At 41.7% G+C, this 15,434-nt stretch overlaps 1 protein-coding gene across 1 annotated transcript in view; it reads left to right on the top strand.

The window, feature by feature from the left end:
- The window catches only part of FARP2 (FERM, ARH/RhoGEF and pleckstrin domain protein 2), a 75,896-nt gene that overhangs the window by 37,438 nt on the left and 23,024 nt on the right, over positions 1-15,434 (top strand). The window contains exons 9-14 of the mRNA XM_030954048.1: positions 102-191; positions 1,285-1,448; positions 1,579-1,647; positions 3,036-3,093; positions 3,760-4,000; positions 14,570-14,742. Of these exons, the coding sequence (XP_030809908.1) occupies positions 102-191; positions 1,285-1,448; positions 1,579-1,647; positions 3,036-3,093; positions 3,760-4,000; positions 14,570-14,742 (795 nt within the window). The remainder of the gene's footprint in view (positions 1-101; positions 192-1,284; positions 1,449-1,578; positions 1,648-3,035; positions 3,094-3,759; positions 4,001-14,569; positions 14,743-15,434) is intronic.

Here is a 15,434-nt window from a genome sequence, read left to right as displayed (position 1 = left end):
TGTGTCCACATACACATCTATATACCCACAACAGAATTTTGTTTGGTACTCTGCTTCTCTGAAACTTTTGCTAACATTTGATCATTCTCATTTTGATTCAGGGTAACACAAAAATCAATACCTTCAACTGGTCCAAGGTCCGTAAGCTGAGCTTCAAGAGGAAAAGATTCCTTATAAAGCTCCACCCAGAGGTCTGTGTAACTTTTACTGTAATATAGACTGCTCAGTGTTGAAAAAAAATACCTGTGCTTCATTTTATTATGAACATTTCTGGAGTTTGTGATTTTATAAAACAGCAGGCAGCTTTGGCTGCATCATTCAAGTGTCAATCTTTCCTTTCTCACCCCACAACTTTTAGGATCTTTAGGTTTTGTGTTTCAATCTCAGCTAATCCTTGACACAAGCTTACATGTGTATAAATGTAAGACAGAAAAAAATTACTAGACCCAAGTATTTGATGCAGCCTTTCTCAGTATTTCTCCTTTGAAAAAGTTGCATCCACCTTCTTGATTCAAATGAAAATTACCTGATAAACCTCAGGTAGGAATAGGTGGCTGAAACTATATTGCTGTAGCTTAATTTTGAGGATGGTGTGATTACCTTTGCTTCATCTTTTCTATACATCTCTATAGCACAAGTGTAGTTTTTCATACTTGGCTGATTTACAGTAGATGTTTTTCATTGCAGATGTCATCTAAATTGTTGTTTCCATGCTGGATGACTAGATTGCATTCAGTGTTTAATTTATATTAAAATAGAGGAAAAAAACAACTTTGGACATAATATAATTTCATGTATCAAGAATACCTGAAACAGGACACATTGTCTGTTGATGTAGCAATGTGTCTCATAGAGAGACCCTCAGAAATTTTATATGATAACTGTACTCTGACATATGCACTATTTTCTGGTTTTGTCTGAATTTCCAGGAGACAAACATCAGAACTCCTAAAGAAGGAATAGTATTTTAAAATAGCTACTATTTCACTTAAATATTTAAATTCCTTTGAATTTTCTAAAGGTGGGTTATATTGAGCATGTTTCTAAAGTCAAGTGCTTTTTAAACACTTTTACAATTTCAAGGTAAGCAAACATTTTTGACAGCTATTAAATAATTTTAACTGCATTTAGAATGACTCCCATTGTTTTAAGGCAGATGAGAAGTGACTTAGCAAAATCCTGCATCTTGCTGGAGTTCATCTTTTTTGTTGGCACACGTTTGTGACTTCCTTTTCTCCTTACTGTCATTTTAGGTGCTACTGAACTTCTATGTTTTTTCCCCAGGGCCCATATCAAGATACATTGGAGTTTCTTTTGGGAAGTAGGGACGAGTGTAAAAACTTCTGGAAAATCTGTGTTGAGTATCACACATTCTTTAGGCTCTTTGACCAGCCAAAGCCAAAGGCTAAAGCAGTGTTCTTCACCAGAGGCTCATCTTTCAGATACAGGTAGGGAGAAACAGAGCACACTCATTTTGTCTTAGAAAATGAGAGCAAAAGGAAGAAGTATTCTAAAGACATTCCTCTGTAATGCTCATCCCCTGTGTTTGATAACCTTTGTACTTCTGTGGGTTCACAGTGGGCGAACACAGAAGCAGCTAGTGGATTATATTAAGGACAGTGGGATGAAGAGAACCCCATATGAAAGGTAAGATGACACAGCTTTGGAAGGCAAAATATAGCTGAGACTTTTACAGTGCCCTTCTTGCCTAAATTTCAGTGTTTTGATGCTGCTTGGAGGAAGGCTCATTCTTATTCATTAAGGTAGCTGAATTAAAATGTGAAAAAATTATTATTTTGTGATGATATAAGAGGCTTTGGAAAGTTTTGGTACCACATTTTGATGTCTGGGGATAATGTCTGAAAGTTCAGCATGTGCTGAAGATTCCATGTTAGTGAGGACCTGTCTGTGCCACTGTAGCTGTGCAATCAGCCAGTGGCAGAGCATATAATGGAACTTGAGATCTGCAAGTCTGAAACTCTGACCTAAATTACTCAGTTGTTTCTAAATATATAAATATAAAAATTAAGAATATGCATTTTCATTATAAAATTGTTTTTTCCTTACTTGACTCTAATCTTGTCCAGTCTACATGTGGGAAACTCCTCCTACTTCAAATCCAAACTATGTGTGGGAAACTCTTACTCCTAATCCAAAAGATTATAGGCACTTAATAGGAATTTTAAAAAGTTTGCATTAATCTACTATTAATAGATATTGTTAATGTCTCAGATTCTCTATTTGAAAATTTTATTTTCTGTTTAATTATTGACATAGAAGGAATCTAACCATGAGTGTAATGCAGGATATCACTTTTTGGAGTCTAACATACAAAATTTTATATGGTTGACTGAATTTTAAAAAATATGTACAATTGTTGCAGATTAGCTCATTCTGGTTCTATGAATGAAGCCATTCTTCTGTAGATGTTTCTAATAATGAAAAAGGATGGAGTTAAATTAAAATGTGCTCTTTAGTATTCAGTTAGTATTCAGCTCCAGGTTGTTCTTGAGGTCTCCTTCAGTGGTACCAAGAGATCCCCACCAGCCAGGTGGGGTCAGTCTCTTCTCCCAGGTCACAAGTGACAGGACAAGAGGAAGTGGCTTCAAGTGGTGCCATGAGAAGTTAGGTCAGATACTGGGAAAAATTGATCAGACACTGGCACAGGCTGCCCAGGGGAGTGTTGGAGCCACTATCCCTGGAGGTGTTCAGAAAAGGTGGAGATAAAGCACTTGGGGACATGGGTTAGTGCTGGGGGAACAGTTGGACTTGATCTTAGAGGCCTTTTCCAATGTTAATGGTTCTCTGATTCTGTGAATGATCTGGATCTTGCTTTATTCCATTTTTTGGATGTTTCTTACTCTCGCATCATTTACAACTCTTTTGACCTTTTAAAATTTGAACTAGTTATTAACAAAACACAGTAAAAGAGAGCTGGAGATGTTTCTGTTGGCTACTGGCATGGCCATGAGTGATGGGGGGAGGAATGAGGCTGAAGCATGTCTGGGATGCTGACAGACTGCTCTGTTCCACAGGAGGCACAGCAAGGTCAGAGCATCCACTCGCACCTCGAACGCAGACGTGCCAAAGCAGGTCAGTTCTGCAGCACTCTCTGGGTTGTGGTTGTGGGCAGGGCCATGGACAAACAGCTTTCTGAGGTGATAATGAAGGAGTCAACTCACCAGAATTGCTGCCACTGTTTGCTCTTTGTCTGGCTGCACAGTTCTTTTTGTTGGTGTTACTGATTTGATAGTTGTAGCCAGTGGAGTGTGAAGTGAGTAATATTTTACTCAAAGTTCCACTGAACTGAAAAGGAAGTGTTGGACTTTCTAGTATGTTATTTCAGAGGATTAGTTATCTCTAGGTACTCTCTGACTGCTCTCTGGCAGTCTCAAAGCTATTGTAAAATGCCTTCTGCAGGGTACAGCAAGAAACAATCATTTCACTGGATGCCCTTGTGTTCCATGGGAGAGCTTAAGGAACCATCATAGAATTTCACTGTCGTTTTGTTGTTTTTCTTTGTGGGTGCTTGTTCAGCTATAAAATGTATGCTTTTAACTTTCCATCCAGTTATCAGAATTAAGGGAAAAAACCTTGCCTTTTACATGGGCTGCTGGATCAGGTTCTGTACAGTGTCTGCTGTAAAGTGAGCTCCTGTGAACCATATATTCCTTCTGCATATGGATGTGACTGGATGTTACATTTGTTTTATGAAAACCTTTTTATCTGTTGTGTTTCTGCTTTTCTGTCCCCTTTTAGAGTGTCCCATTGACTGAGGGCTTGAGAACTCCAGGGTCTCCAGCCTCAACAGCTGCCCCCTTCCACTCGGTTCACTCCTTGGCCAGTCCCGCTTCCATCCTGCCCATGTTTGCTGAACCCAGCCCTTCCTCCTTGGAGCCCCGAGCATCGTACACAAGGATTCCAGACAAAACCACTGCAGCACCAGTGGAAGAAGTGGGGAGGAAGCTGATGCAGCAGCCTGGATCTCCCGTGCTCCAAGGTGTTGGGTTTGGTAGTGTTGCAGGAAACTGTGACCCGTCTTGTCCTGTCCTTGAGAGTGGTTGTGGTGTAGACATAGATGTAGTGAGAAGTAGTAAGGAGAGCAGGGTTGCTGGTTGTAAAAATGACAATGATGAGGATGACTTTACCACAGGTGTATTCATTGCTGAAAAAGAGCAGCAGCATGGCAGCCGTGGGGCCCCTCTTTTCACACTGGCAAATTCCCAGTTGCAGGTGTCAGAGGAGTTTATCGATGATGACCCAGCAGAAATGTCCTTTTTTGCTGGGGGCTCTGAGGCATTTTCCTATGTGTACAGCGGCTTAGAATTAAAGGGTTCTGAGTTTTCCAAGTGTCTGTCAGAGCCAGCTGGTTTAGCTGCAGATGCCCTCCAGCAAAGCTCAGTCTCTGCTCAGTCGAGCCCTGACAGGTACTCAACCGAGGCCGTGGATATGAATATGGAAGAGGAGTTTGAATTTGAAGAAAGCAGCGATTTCAACGGCAACGAGAGGCCATCAGACACCTCGGAGCTGTTTGAGGTGAAGGCCCAAGCCAGCAGAATGCAAAGCCTGCTGAGCCCCTCTGAAACCAGCTCCCTCATCAACAACCGCTCCGAGAGCAGCTCCCTCAACAACCTGGCCCTGAATGGGAGCTGCTCCCTGCACACCCATGGCTCTGCCAACCATTCCTCAGCCAGCTCCATGCTCAACTTCCCCGCCTGCTCCGTGCACTCCGAGTCCAGCTCAGCCTTCCAGTTCACGGACATCATTGACCAGCTGGAGCAGCTCAGCTGCCCTCCCACCACCACAGAGGACTCCAGCAGCACAGACACTGACTCCTGGGACTCGGAAACAGCTGCACCTCTGGATGTAAACCTTTTCTTTAGTAACCCCTTTGCTCAAAGCGCGGGGGACAACTATGCCTTTGACTTTCAGAATAATTTAAAAAATCTCACTCAAGAAGACTGGACAGAGAAGTCACAGATCAATTGATTGGTCTTGATTTTTGGGATAGATCCCTCAATGCTTTTCAGGCTTGGAAGTCAATAGGGTGTGATATCACTCAATCCAGTGGCTGGATTTTAAATCACATAACATAGTTGATTTTAAATTTTTTTTTAAATTTGTGTTCCTCTTCGGTGTCCCTCAAAGCATCCAAGTTTTGGTGCTGTGTTTCTGTGCATCACACTACATCAAGAATGGGTTATAATAGGCCACAATGTTGGAAAATACTACATTTAGGAAAAAACACTGATTTCAGAGAATTTTAAGTATCAACTGGCTCATGCAGACGTCACAACTTACAGTACACTGAAGGATTTCGTCGGCTGTAAACATATCTGTAAGAGTCTCGTATAATATGCTCTTCCTCCAAAATCCAAATAACACAGTCACTTCTGCACATGCTTGCTAACCAGCAGCTGCATCCAAAAATTGCCTGTTTTCCTGAACTGTAGCAAGATCCTCATTTTGGGTTTGTTTTTGTTTCCATCATCAAAAAAAAAAACCCGGAAGAATCTTCAGATCATCTCTGAAGGACAGTTTTAAAATACCAACCTATACAACATGTCTGTGGTATGCTTTGAAGAATAAATAACCTCTACCTACCTTTGGAAGAGGGAATGTGTATCCAACCAAATGGAAATAGCACTTTCCAAAATTCTTGTGAAGACAAGCTTATTTGCTGACTTCCAGGTGTCTTCAGCAGTCCAGCAGCAAATGTTTTGCAGCAGTTTGGAGATATACAGAGACTATAAAAGCACTTAATCCCCATCACATTTCCCTTCTTTCTTATTATTAATCACTCTGTATAAAAATACTCCCAAAGTAATTCAGAAAACTGTCCTGTGTCTGTGGAGGACAGCTGGTGGTAAACCTGGTGTTAGCTTTAATTTTTTCTTTAAAATATGGACTGTATTCAGAAAAATACTGTAATTTTTCTGAGAAATTGAGTTGTTAGGAGAGATAAATACTATAAACAACAGTTAGAGCTTCAGGGCTTTTATAAATTTTTTTAGACAGGTGACTTTTATGTGAGACATGAGCTGTAAGTTAGCTCATAAGTGAGACATTAGCTGTAAGTAATTGCTTAACTGGTCACATTTAGTTTAGCAACATTTATTGAGGCAAAACAACAAAAGTTGTGAAATGTCCTTCCCAACTGCTGTGGATTGTGGAGGTGTAATTCTGAGCTTCAGCTTGTAAGAGCATTTTTTAGACTATATACAAGCAAGAAGGGGAAGTCCATAACACCTGCCCCAAATCTTGTGATAGAAAGCATCACCTCCTTCAGCCACTTGGTTTTGGGGTTCCCTTCTGCCCAGTTTTCAGTCCTTTGCAGAGAGAGTGCAGCACTAATACAGTTGATGCCTCCAAAATAAGCATCTTAGTTACAAACATAACTTTATGGTCAATATTATTACTACCAGTTTAAATATGGTCTTGATATATCATTAAAGACCTTCATTGTTTACTCAAGCATTTAACAAATACTATTATTTCTCAAAATCCTGATAACTAAAACTTCAATGGAATACTTTTCAATGTGAGGCAGAACTTGAGGAGGTAAAACCTCCTTTAGTCACTCATTTCTTCCAGGTTAGTTTTACCAAGGTGTGACTATTCTGCACAGTGCTTGCTTTTCTCTTGTGTCTGAGTGGAATGTGTGTTGTCCCATAAGAAACCTGCCCCCTTTGCCAGCAGCACACAAAGACAAAGCACATTGAGAGCAAAATATTAGCTCAGACCTCCAGTAATCTACTACAAGGTGTTCCTTTTTTTGCTCTATGTTACTTCCATTTTATTTCTTTCCTGTGGAATGTGTGTTCTGGCTCTTTGTGGGACTTTATTGAGGCCTGTGGAGATGATGTCATGGGGGTGTGGTGTGACATTTTGAAGCAGGGCTTGGAGGAGGTCTGCAGTGGTGTAGAGAGCTGGTGCCTTTAACTAAGTTTTTAGGTGATTTGTCTGATTTCTTCCCAGAATGAACTACATTATGAATCTAAGGAAGAAAAAGAAAATCAGCAAAAAGACAGAATTCTGTCTGCAAACTCTATAACAGGTGGTACCACAGGGACAAGTATATAGATAAAGATGTAGAGAAAGGCTGTTGATATCTTTGATCTTTTAAAAAGAGGATCAGGATTCAGCTATTACATATAACTGTATCTGCCTCTGTTTCATGTTCGGTGCCTCAATCACAAGCATTCCTTTAAATGTACCAGAACAGGGAATAAATCCAACTAAATTCTCTTAGTTTTCAAAAGATCTTGGTAAAAAGCTGCCTGTATTTTCACTGTACAGGCTTGCCAGTTTGCCTTCTTGCACCACAGTTAGTTTGAAAAGACATCTTCCAAGTTTTTCTTCTTTTGTTTTAAACTGTGCAGATCTTTTATTGGCAGTTCTAACTCTCAGGGATTTTCTAATTTTTTTTAAAGAAAGCAATAAGATTCTTAGTGTAGTGCCCCTTTAGTTTTCCAAAGGAATGGTGGTGACTAGGATTCCAGTCTTATGTCTTAGGGCAAGATGTGGGGATCCACAGGTGAGGAAGAGGTGAGGGGACCTTTGACCCTGGTGCAGATCTGTTTAGATGAAGGTTTTAGGTACAGAATGAGAGTTCAGAGCTGCTGCTGTGCCCCTGTTAGTTCTGTCTGTGCTCTGGCTGACTGATAGCATGGAGCTGTCATGGTTTCCTTCTGTGCTTCACCTGATTTCCAAAGCCATATGGCTTCTGAGGCTGTCTTTGCATGCTGAGCTGTGTTGTTTTGTTCTAGGTTTCCCAGACAGACACAAAAGAGCAGAAAATCTGGTTCATAAGTAGAGTTTTTATTATAGCAAGAAAGCTGTGAGCAAAGGTTCTTCATCATTTCCTTCAGAGACATCAGAATCACTTTCTGGTAGAGATGGAGAGAAAACCAGCTGCCCTGAGGGAATGTGGCAGCTCAGACATTCCCAGGGAGCTGTGGGGGTTATTTCAGTGCAGTGGAGCTGTCCTCTTCTCCCCTGGCTGGCTCCTGAGGTGGCAGGAGAAGGTGGGACAAGGAATGTCTTTCCCTGCTCTGTCCTCTTCATTTACTTGTGGGTAGCACGAGGGCAGCGTGCTGTGTCCTGAGTCCTGGCCATGCTGCTTAACTTCCAGCATTGTTCCCGGGGGTTTTTTTTTTGTTGTTGTTGTTTTTTTGTTTTGTTTTGTTTTGTTTTGTTACAGTGTTGACACTAAAACTTAGTTCCTGGTACTGATTTCTGTTTATTTCCTGAGAACACAAGCTTTCTTTTCATAAAAGTGAGTGGTGAGCTGGCAGTGTGAGAGTCAGGAGCCTTGCAGTGACCTCTGCTGTGGCAACCATGCAGCATGGAAAACAGGGGAAATGACTTAAGAAAAATGACAAGATGGAGAAGATCTTTGTTGAATATCACATGCAAGAAGGCAGCATTTGAAGAGCTGTGGTAGAGTAGATAAAACCTGGGTGTAAACTTTGTGGTCATGCCCCCACTCCTCCCAGTCTGCACCTCTGCAGGTTCTTGCACATTTGCTTTGTGCCTCCCACCCCTTGGGCAGCTGGGGACACACAGGTGTGAGCATTTCTAGCCAGTGCACAGCTTTTGGTGCTGTATTTATCCAGTAGGAGAACCACAGAGTGTCCAGGTGTGTTCTCCTGCCCTACACAGTGCACCCAGCAGCTGTTTGCAGCTCAGCAAAGGGAGTGTGCCAGGGCTCTTTTCCTTCCCTCCACATCTCTCTGCTCTGTTTTAGCTAACACAGGCAGCTGTAGGATGCATGCCAGTATTGGTGGCTTTTCCCAGTGAGTCAGGCTGCTGGGCTTAGCTCTGCAGTGCTCACCTGAGCCCTGAGAGAAAGCAAAATGGGTGTTTTGAGTGAGCAGTTTAATCCCCACCTGTACTTCTCTATGTGTGTACTTCTAACCCTTCTGATGCTTAAAGACATTTATTAAATGTAAAGCACTACATCAGAGCATTTTTGATCATCATCTATGCAGTTAATGAAACTTAATTTGCACAAAACATGGGTCATGGAATATTCTCTGACCTATCCACCACCTGGTTAAGCTTTGTTAAGTTTACTAACCTGTGTTACCTATTCTGTGTAGGCTTTGTAATTTTAAAGTATTCATTAGTCAAGTAATACATGCTGTATATTCCCAGGACTTACCATATCTTATCTTAGGGTGGAATAGGGTGATATATCAATCTACCCTCAACTTTCACTTTAATTTCCAGTGAATTTCAGAGTTGCTGAATAATCTGGATAATACCAAGTATTGATCTCCTTTTTCCTGTGCTTATTTGTATTGTGGTCATAGGTGATTTTGTTTAAGGGATTTTTATTTTGGTTTTTTTGGTGGCTTGGTTATGGTTTGGTATTGGGTGGTTTTTTTTTTTGACTTTTTTTTTTTTTGGTGGTGGTGGTAGATTTTGTCTAGTTGCAAGTCTTGGTAGGGATAAGATTTTGTGAAGACACTAATAAAAGTTGTTATAATTTTATGCTTTTTTGGTGCAAACCTGTCGGTAAGTCATTCCCATTATTGTCATTTTGCAAGATGTTCTAAGCCATAATTACTCAGTACTGAATGAGTGTAATCACAGGTGTCAATGCAGTCCTTTAGCTGTCATTGCCTGTCATTTTTAGGGACTCTTACACCTCACTTGTCACAAGGGCTGTGTGTATATGTATGGCTGTACATATACATCCTCTGTGTGAGGATGGGGAGACCTTACACTTCCAAACACATCAGAAAATCCTCTTCATTAATTACCTGCCCATGGGCTCCCATAGGATCGCTCCAGTGGCTGAGCTGGAGGTTTGGAAGTTCAAATTTGGAACATGATTAATTGAACCTGCTCTGTGGGAAGGTTTCCTGCACATTTTTGAAAATCAAATAATGTTCTGCAGTTGCTGGAATCCCAAAATTCCAGTTTATTGGTACGAACAGGGGTACATGTGCCTTGGTTAGAGGGACTCCCCAGTTCCATAGGTGCTACTCTTGCCAGGAAAAGATTGCATTCAAACAAAGAGAGCTGGAATTTTTTATTTGATCTCTTGAACTTTATCTTTTATATGGGAAATGTTTATTGAATTATATGTTGGGGTTTTTGAGTATCTTTGTGTCTGTTCAGATTGCCAATTATGAACCTACAGATTTGTACTAATTCATAATTTTAATTGTTTATGCAATAAAACAAGGAAAACTTTGATATAAATGACAACATGGGCTTTTTAGCTTTATTTTCATTACCCTTACCTTTGAAATAGAATAAATATTTGTTCTCCTAGCCAAGGCATCTTATAGTTTTATTCCCAGCTTTCTCCACACAGTTTTTGGAAATAGAGCACAGTAGGCAAACACTGGTGTGTGGGTTTCAAATTCCTGCTTTGTGCAGATCTTTTGCTTGGAATACAAATGGGACTAGAAGCTCAGATTTCTTTGTAGGAATTATATTTATTGTGGAGATCTTTTCTTTTCAACTGGGTATATCCTTTGAACTCTCCTGTATATCTGTTTTTATTGGAAGATTATCATTTTTGGGAACACAGCATGTGAAGGTGATTGCATGTTTTGTAGCTGGCAGGCTGTTCAGGTGTCTGTGGCCAATGTTTAGGTAATTCCTCTTCCCTGCAAACAGGGCTTTGGAAAGGTGGAAAGGTGGCAAAAGGAGGGTGGTTGTTTGGGATTGTTTCAGCTGTTTTATGGGCATCACCATAAAACCAGGGCCAACCTTAGGATTCTGGTATGTGACTTCACAGGTACACAGCACTGGGCACATGCCAAGTGCTGTAAATTTGCTTTTATGTTTTACATGACCTGTACCTGTTGGAGGATAAAAAAAAAAAGATCTTTGAATTTAAAATTTCTTGCATCAGTTCTTTAGGCTCTGAGATAATTTTCAAGATTCTCTTATCTCCCAACTATTTCGCATCTTTTTAAAGGGAAGATTTGCAGAGAGCAAATCTGCTAGTTGTGATGTTTTGAAATAAGGAAGATAGGGAAAATATCCAGGATTTTACTTGTAGTACATCAGCTTGCTAGTGACTTCACTCTGGAAGTAATATTGTGTATTCCACTCTAGAAATAATCATTTGATCTGTGCATGTGTTGGGTTCAGCAGGGCATGGGGTGGAAGAGAGGCTCAGAGCAGGCTCCCCTTGTCCTCTGGTCAGCCTCTGCAGGGCTTTAGCCTGAAAATAATCTCTGCTTTTGAAGCAGTAGTAATAGCAATGATATAATAATAAAGTTGTATCTCTAAAGGTTTTCTGTCACTCCATTTGATAAGGAGCTGTTGCTGACATTTGACCCTCACATAGCTTTTGTCCATCCCATAATGCTCAGTATTATTGGGGAACTATTTTAATGGTCTGTCTTTGAATTATTTTAACCATCCATGCATAAAGCTTAGAGAACCTGTATTTTTTGTTTTGGCCAGCCTGTACACTCAAATCTGGCTTTCTGTGTAGGAATTGAATTTAGATTGAAGAATGGAAATACCTGCTGAAAAAATAACTGGGGAGTGATGCCAAAAGCTTGTTATCTTATTATTCTGCTTGTTATCTCAGTGAAAATCAAATGGAACCTGCTTCTACATGACCATTATTGCACTGTAGCTGTGGAGGATATCTTCAGCATTCTTACCAGATTCTGTAGCTGTGCTCTTGAATACTACAGAGCTTTTACAATGTTTTATTGATTAGTTTTTTGGTTTTTTTTCCTATTAGGTGTATGCTGGGCTTTATGAAACTGTGGGTTTGTTTGCTTGAGGGCACCTTTCTAACTAGGTAGTGTAACTAAGAACTATTAGCATACTTGAAGATCTTCGAGTATGTGGAATATTACACTGAGCTGATGCATTTTTGGATGTTGCCTTAAGTGCATTTGTGTGTGATGCAGAGGCAGAAGTTTGCTGGGTACAGGATGCAGCCGTGTCTGACTGGGTTACAGCGTTGAATTCCCACATCAATGCATGGAGGGCTGTGCTCCCAGCATTTACAGACAACAATTTGGGATGTTTGTGGGACTTGTAGAGCACAAATTTCCACTTGATGCAGAGCATCGAAACACAGAAACATCCCTCTGAAAGAGTAATCCCTTTTAATGAAACTGGAGGGTGCTGCCTGTGGGGAAGGGAAGACCTTGGAGCACCAAGGTTTGATGTCAGAGGGAATCATTCACATGTTTTGATCTTCACATCAATATTTCCATCTAATTAGGAGTTTTCTACATTAAGCAGCAATTGAAATGGCTTCTCCCTTTACCATCCTTCTCTGTGAGAATGAGGAATTGCTGTACCTCCTACCTGCTTGCCTGGAGTCCTCTTGTGCTGTTCTGATGGAGAAGACTTGGGTTATGAGAATGACAATTTCAGTCCTCACCTGTGATATCATCTGCCAAGACACCATCACACTGAGCTTAGATCAAATATTTAATTAAACAAATGTTAGCCAAAAAGCTAACTTGAGCTGCTCTGTGACTTCTTATAGCCTCTTCCAGGGGAAAAAAAAAAAAAAAAAGGAAGTGACAGGACAAGAGGGAATGGCATTAAGTTGAAGGAGGGAATTTTTAGGTGGAGTAAATTCTTCCTTGTGAGGGTGGTGAGGCCCTGGCACAGTTGCCCAGAGAAGCTGTGGCTGCCCCATCTCTGGAAGTGTCCCAGGCCAGGTTGGACAGGGCTTGGAGCACCTTGGTGTAGTGGAAGGAGTCCCTGCCCATGGCACAGGGTGGGACTGGGTGGGCTGTGAGGTCCCTCCCCACTCAAACCATTCTAAGATTCTGTGAATGTGCCTCATTTCCATCAGGCACTCTGGCTTTGGGGAGGAGTTCTTGCTTTCAAATTCTATATTTGCAGCTAATTTCCTGGCCATCTTCCGTTGGAGGAGATAAAAGGTAGAACAACCCAAATAAAAAAGCAGGATGGTTTATAGCAAGATATATCCCATTTGTTCCCTCTGTGTCTGAGCTTTTAGGCTGTCTGGAAGCAGTTCAAGTTACAGATTCTGGAATTTGTTGCTACTTCATGTTAAATTCCAAGAACTTAAAGAAGCTCCTCACCCCTGCAAACTCATTTGTTTGGAAGCTGGTTTTCTCAGCATTCCTGGCATGTAAAAGCAAACTGGAATCCTGTGCCTGGATAGGTGAAGTGCTTTTTTCAGTGTTGCTTTCCTGGGGTGAATGGACAAAATGCTTAGGGAGAAGCAAATATCTCTTCTAGAACTAGTGCTGGACTAGTGTACAAATAGTTAACTCAGCAGCCTGGATGATCTGAATCTCTTCCAGGTGACCGAGTGCAGCTCTGTTTAGCTTCCTGCCTTTGTCCATGTGGAGTCACAGGCTGGGGCTGCCTCGCCCTGGGTGTGCTCTCCAAGCCTGAGCAGCTGGGAATCGAAAGCTCCCAGCTCCTCCTGCAGCACCCATGACAGTGTGAGGGGATCCTGGATACCTGTGAGGGCTGATTTTTTAAAAATGTTAAGATTTTGCGATGATTTCTAAGTAGTCTGGGAAAGGATGATTTGGCAGTTTGGGGTTGGCTGTTGATTTCCCCGTTTGTCTTCGGGCGGGTGGTTCAGCACTCGTGACACAACAAATCCTGCTGGGGAGCCTTGGGAGGGTGTTGCAGTTTTCCTTGCTTAAATGCTGATACCTGTTTGGTTGCCTGATCTGAAAAAACTCATTTGTGTATCACAGGGAGCATCAGAAAAATAGTATGTGAGATTAGGAGGAATTCTGTGGGTGTAGTGTGTCTGTCACCTTGCTTTGGTCCAAAAAAGCTGATCTTGAATGGTCGTTTTCACCCCCAAGGGGGGGTTTACATGCTGAACAGAGGAGGCTTAAATTCACTGTGATGTGTCAGAAACCTCTAAGGGGTCCACAAAATAGTAATAATCATTAAAAAAAAAGTTCAGTAACCTAAAGCAAAGTGATACCTATTGCTTCTAACAGGTTTAGCTGTGGATTGTGTCCATCCAGTTAATACTCAGTGCTACAAAATTGTTTTCCTTGAGATTATTCTGTTTGTATACTTAGAAAAGCCAGGAATTAATTTTTTCCATGCTCCCTCATTGTATAGCAATAGATTTTCCTTTCCCTTTGGATCAATCTTGGAGATACCCCAATTTCTGAATGTGTTTCTAACATACTTTGTCTTCTGGAGTGGCAAGTCATGGAATAATTTATCCTAGCTTTTCCCTGTGTTGAACAGTAACTCTTATATTGAAAAGCAAAAATTAAAAGCTGTATTCCAGTCCCTGCAGTTTAACCCTGTGTTGTGAACTGTGCTGTTACTCTGTGACAATAAGCAATTTATCCTTCCCTTTACTGTGGTTTTGCTGTCTGTCCTTACTGCACTGCCCTATAACCTCTGGCATGCAGGGAACACTCCCTTTACTTTGAGATACACACTGAAGTCTTTGGATTTGTATGCCTTTTTTGCTCTTTCACCTTTTTAAAAATAATATGAGATTGCAATGCTGGTTTGCTGTAACAGTGGATAATCACCTTATTTGCACTATCTTTGAAATAATTTTCTCTCCTTTTCCACTCCATTTTCTTGTTGTTTTCCCACCCAGGCCTCCCTGTGGACCATGGCCAGCTGTCCTCCCTTGTGCTGAAGAGTCCCCTGGGTTTGAGCCCAGGCTTTCAGGTGGCTGCAGCCACCCAGGGCTCGTCCCCTCTGCTCAGCCCTGTGCTCAGCGATGCCGGCGGTGCCAGGATAGAAGAGGATGAGGAAATGAAAAGGAAGGTAAGAGCACAGAGCTGGGCAGTGATGGTGCCACATGGCAGCTGTGCTGGGCACTGCAGGTGCCAATGAGGTGCTTGCTTGCTGAATGCTGATTGTGCTTTATTCTGTGGTGGCTGGGGCAGAACTCCAGTGCTGAAGGTTGGTTGGATGTGTTGAGCTGTTGTGGCAGGAGTCCCCTCTGCCCTCCTGGCATCTTGTGTCTTCTTGGCATGGCCACTGGGAGCACCTCCCTCTGTTTTAGCAGGAGCAGTGTGTCAGGGAACTGTGTTCAAAAGCCACCTTTTGTACCCCAGAATGGAAATGAGTTCAGGTTGGATATTAGGGGAAAGGTTCTTCTAAGGTTCTTCACCCCAAGGCTGATCCTTGGAGCAGGTTCCCCAGGAAGTGATCACAAGACAAAGATCAAGGAACATCTGGATGATGCCCCCAGTGATATGGTTTATTTTAAGGTAGATCTGCAAGGAGTGGGGAGCTGGACACAGTGATCCTCAGAGATCCATATTTGTTAATGTATAAGGGGTTTGTTTCCTGGGTTCCTTCCTTCCCCTGCAGTCTCATCACAGTCTTATTGCTCCATTTCACCATACATTGTTCCTCAAGGTCATGCTTTCTGACCTTTAGAGGGGCCCTGTGGTGTTCCCTTTGAGCTGTGGAGGACCTCAGCTCAGTGTCAGTTCTCTCACATCCATTTC

The sequence above is a fragment of the Camarhynchus parvulus genome, chromosome 9 (assembly GCF_901933205.1).
Source record: "Camarhynchus parvulus chromosome 9, STF_HiC, whole genome shotgun sequence".
Lineage (NCBI taxonomy): Eukaryota > Metazoa > Chordata > Aves > Passeriformes > Thraupidae > Camarhynchus > Camarhynchus parvulus.
This window is presented reverse-complemented; position numbering and strand designations above follow the sequence as displayed.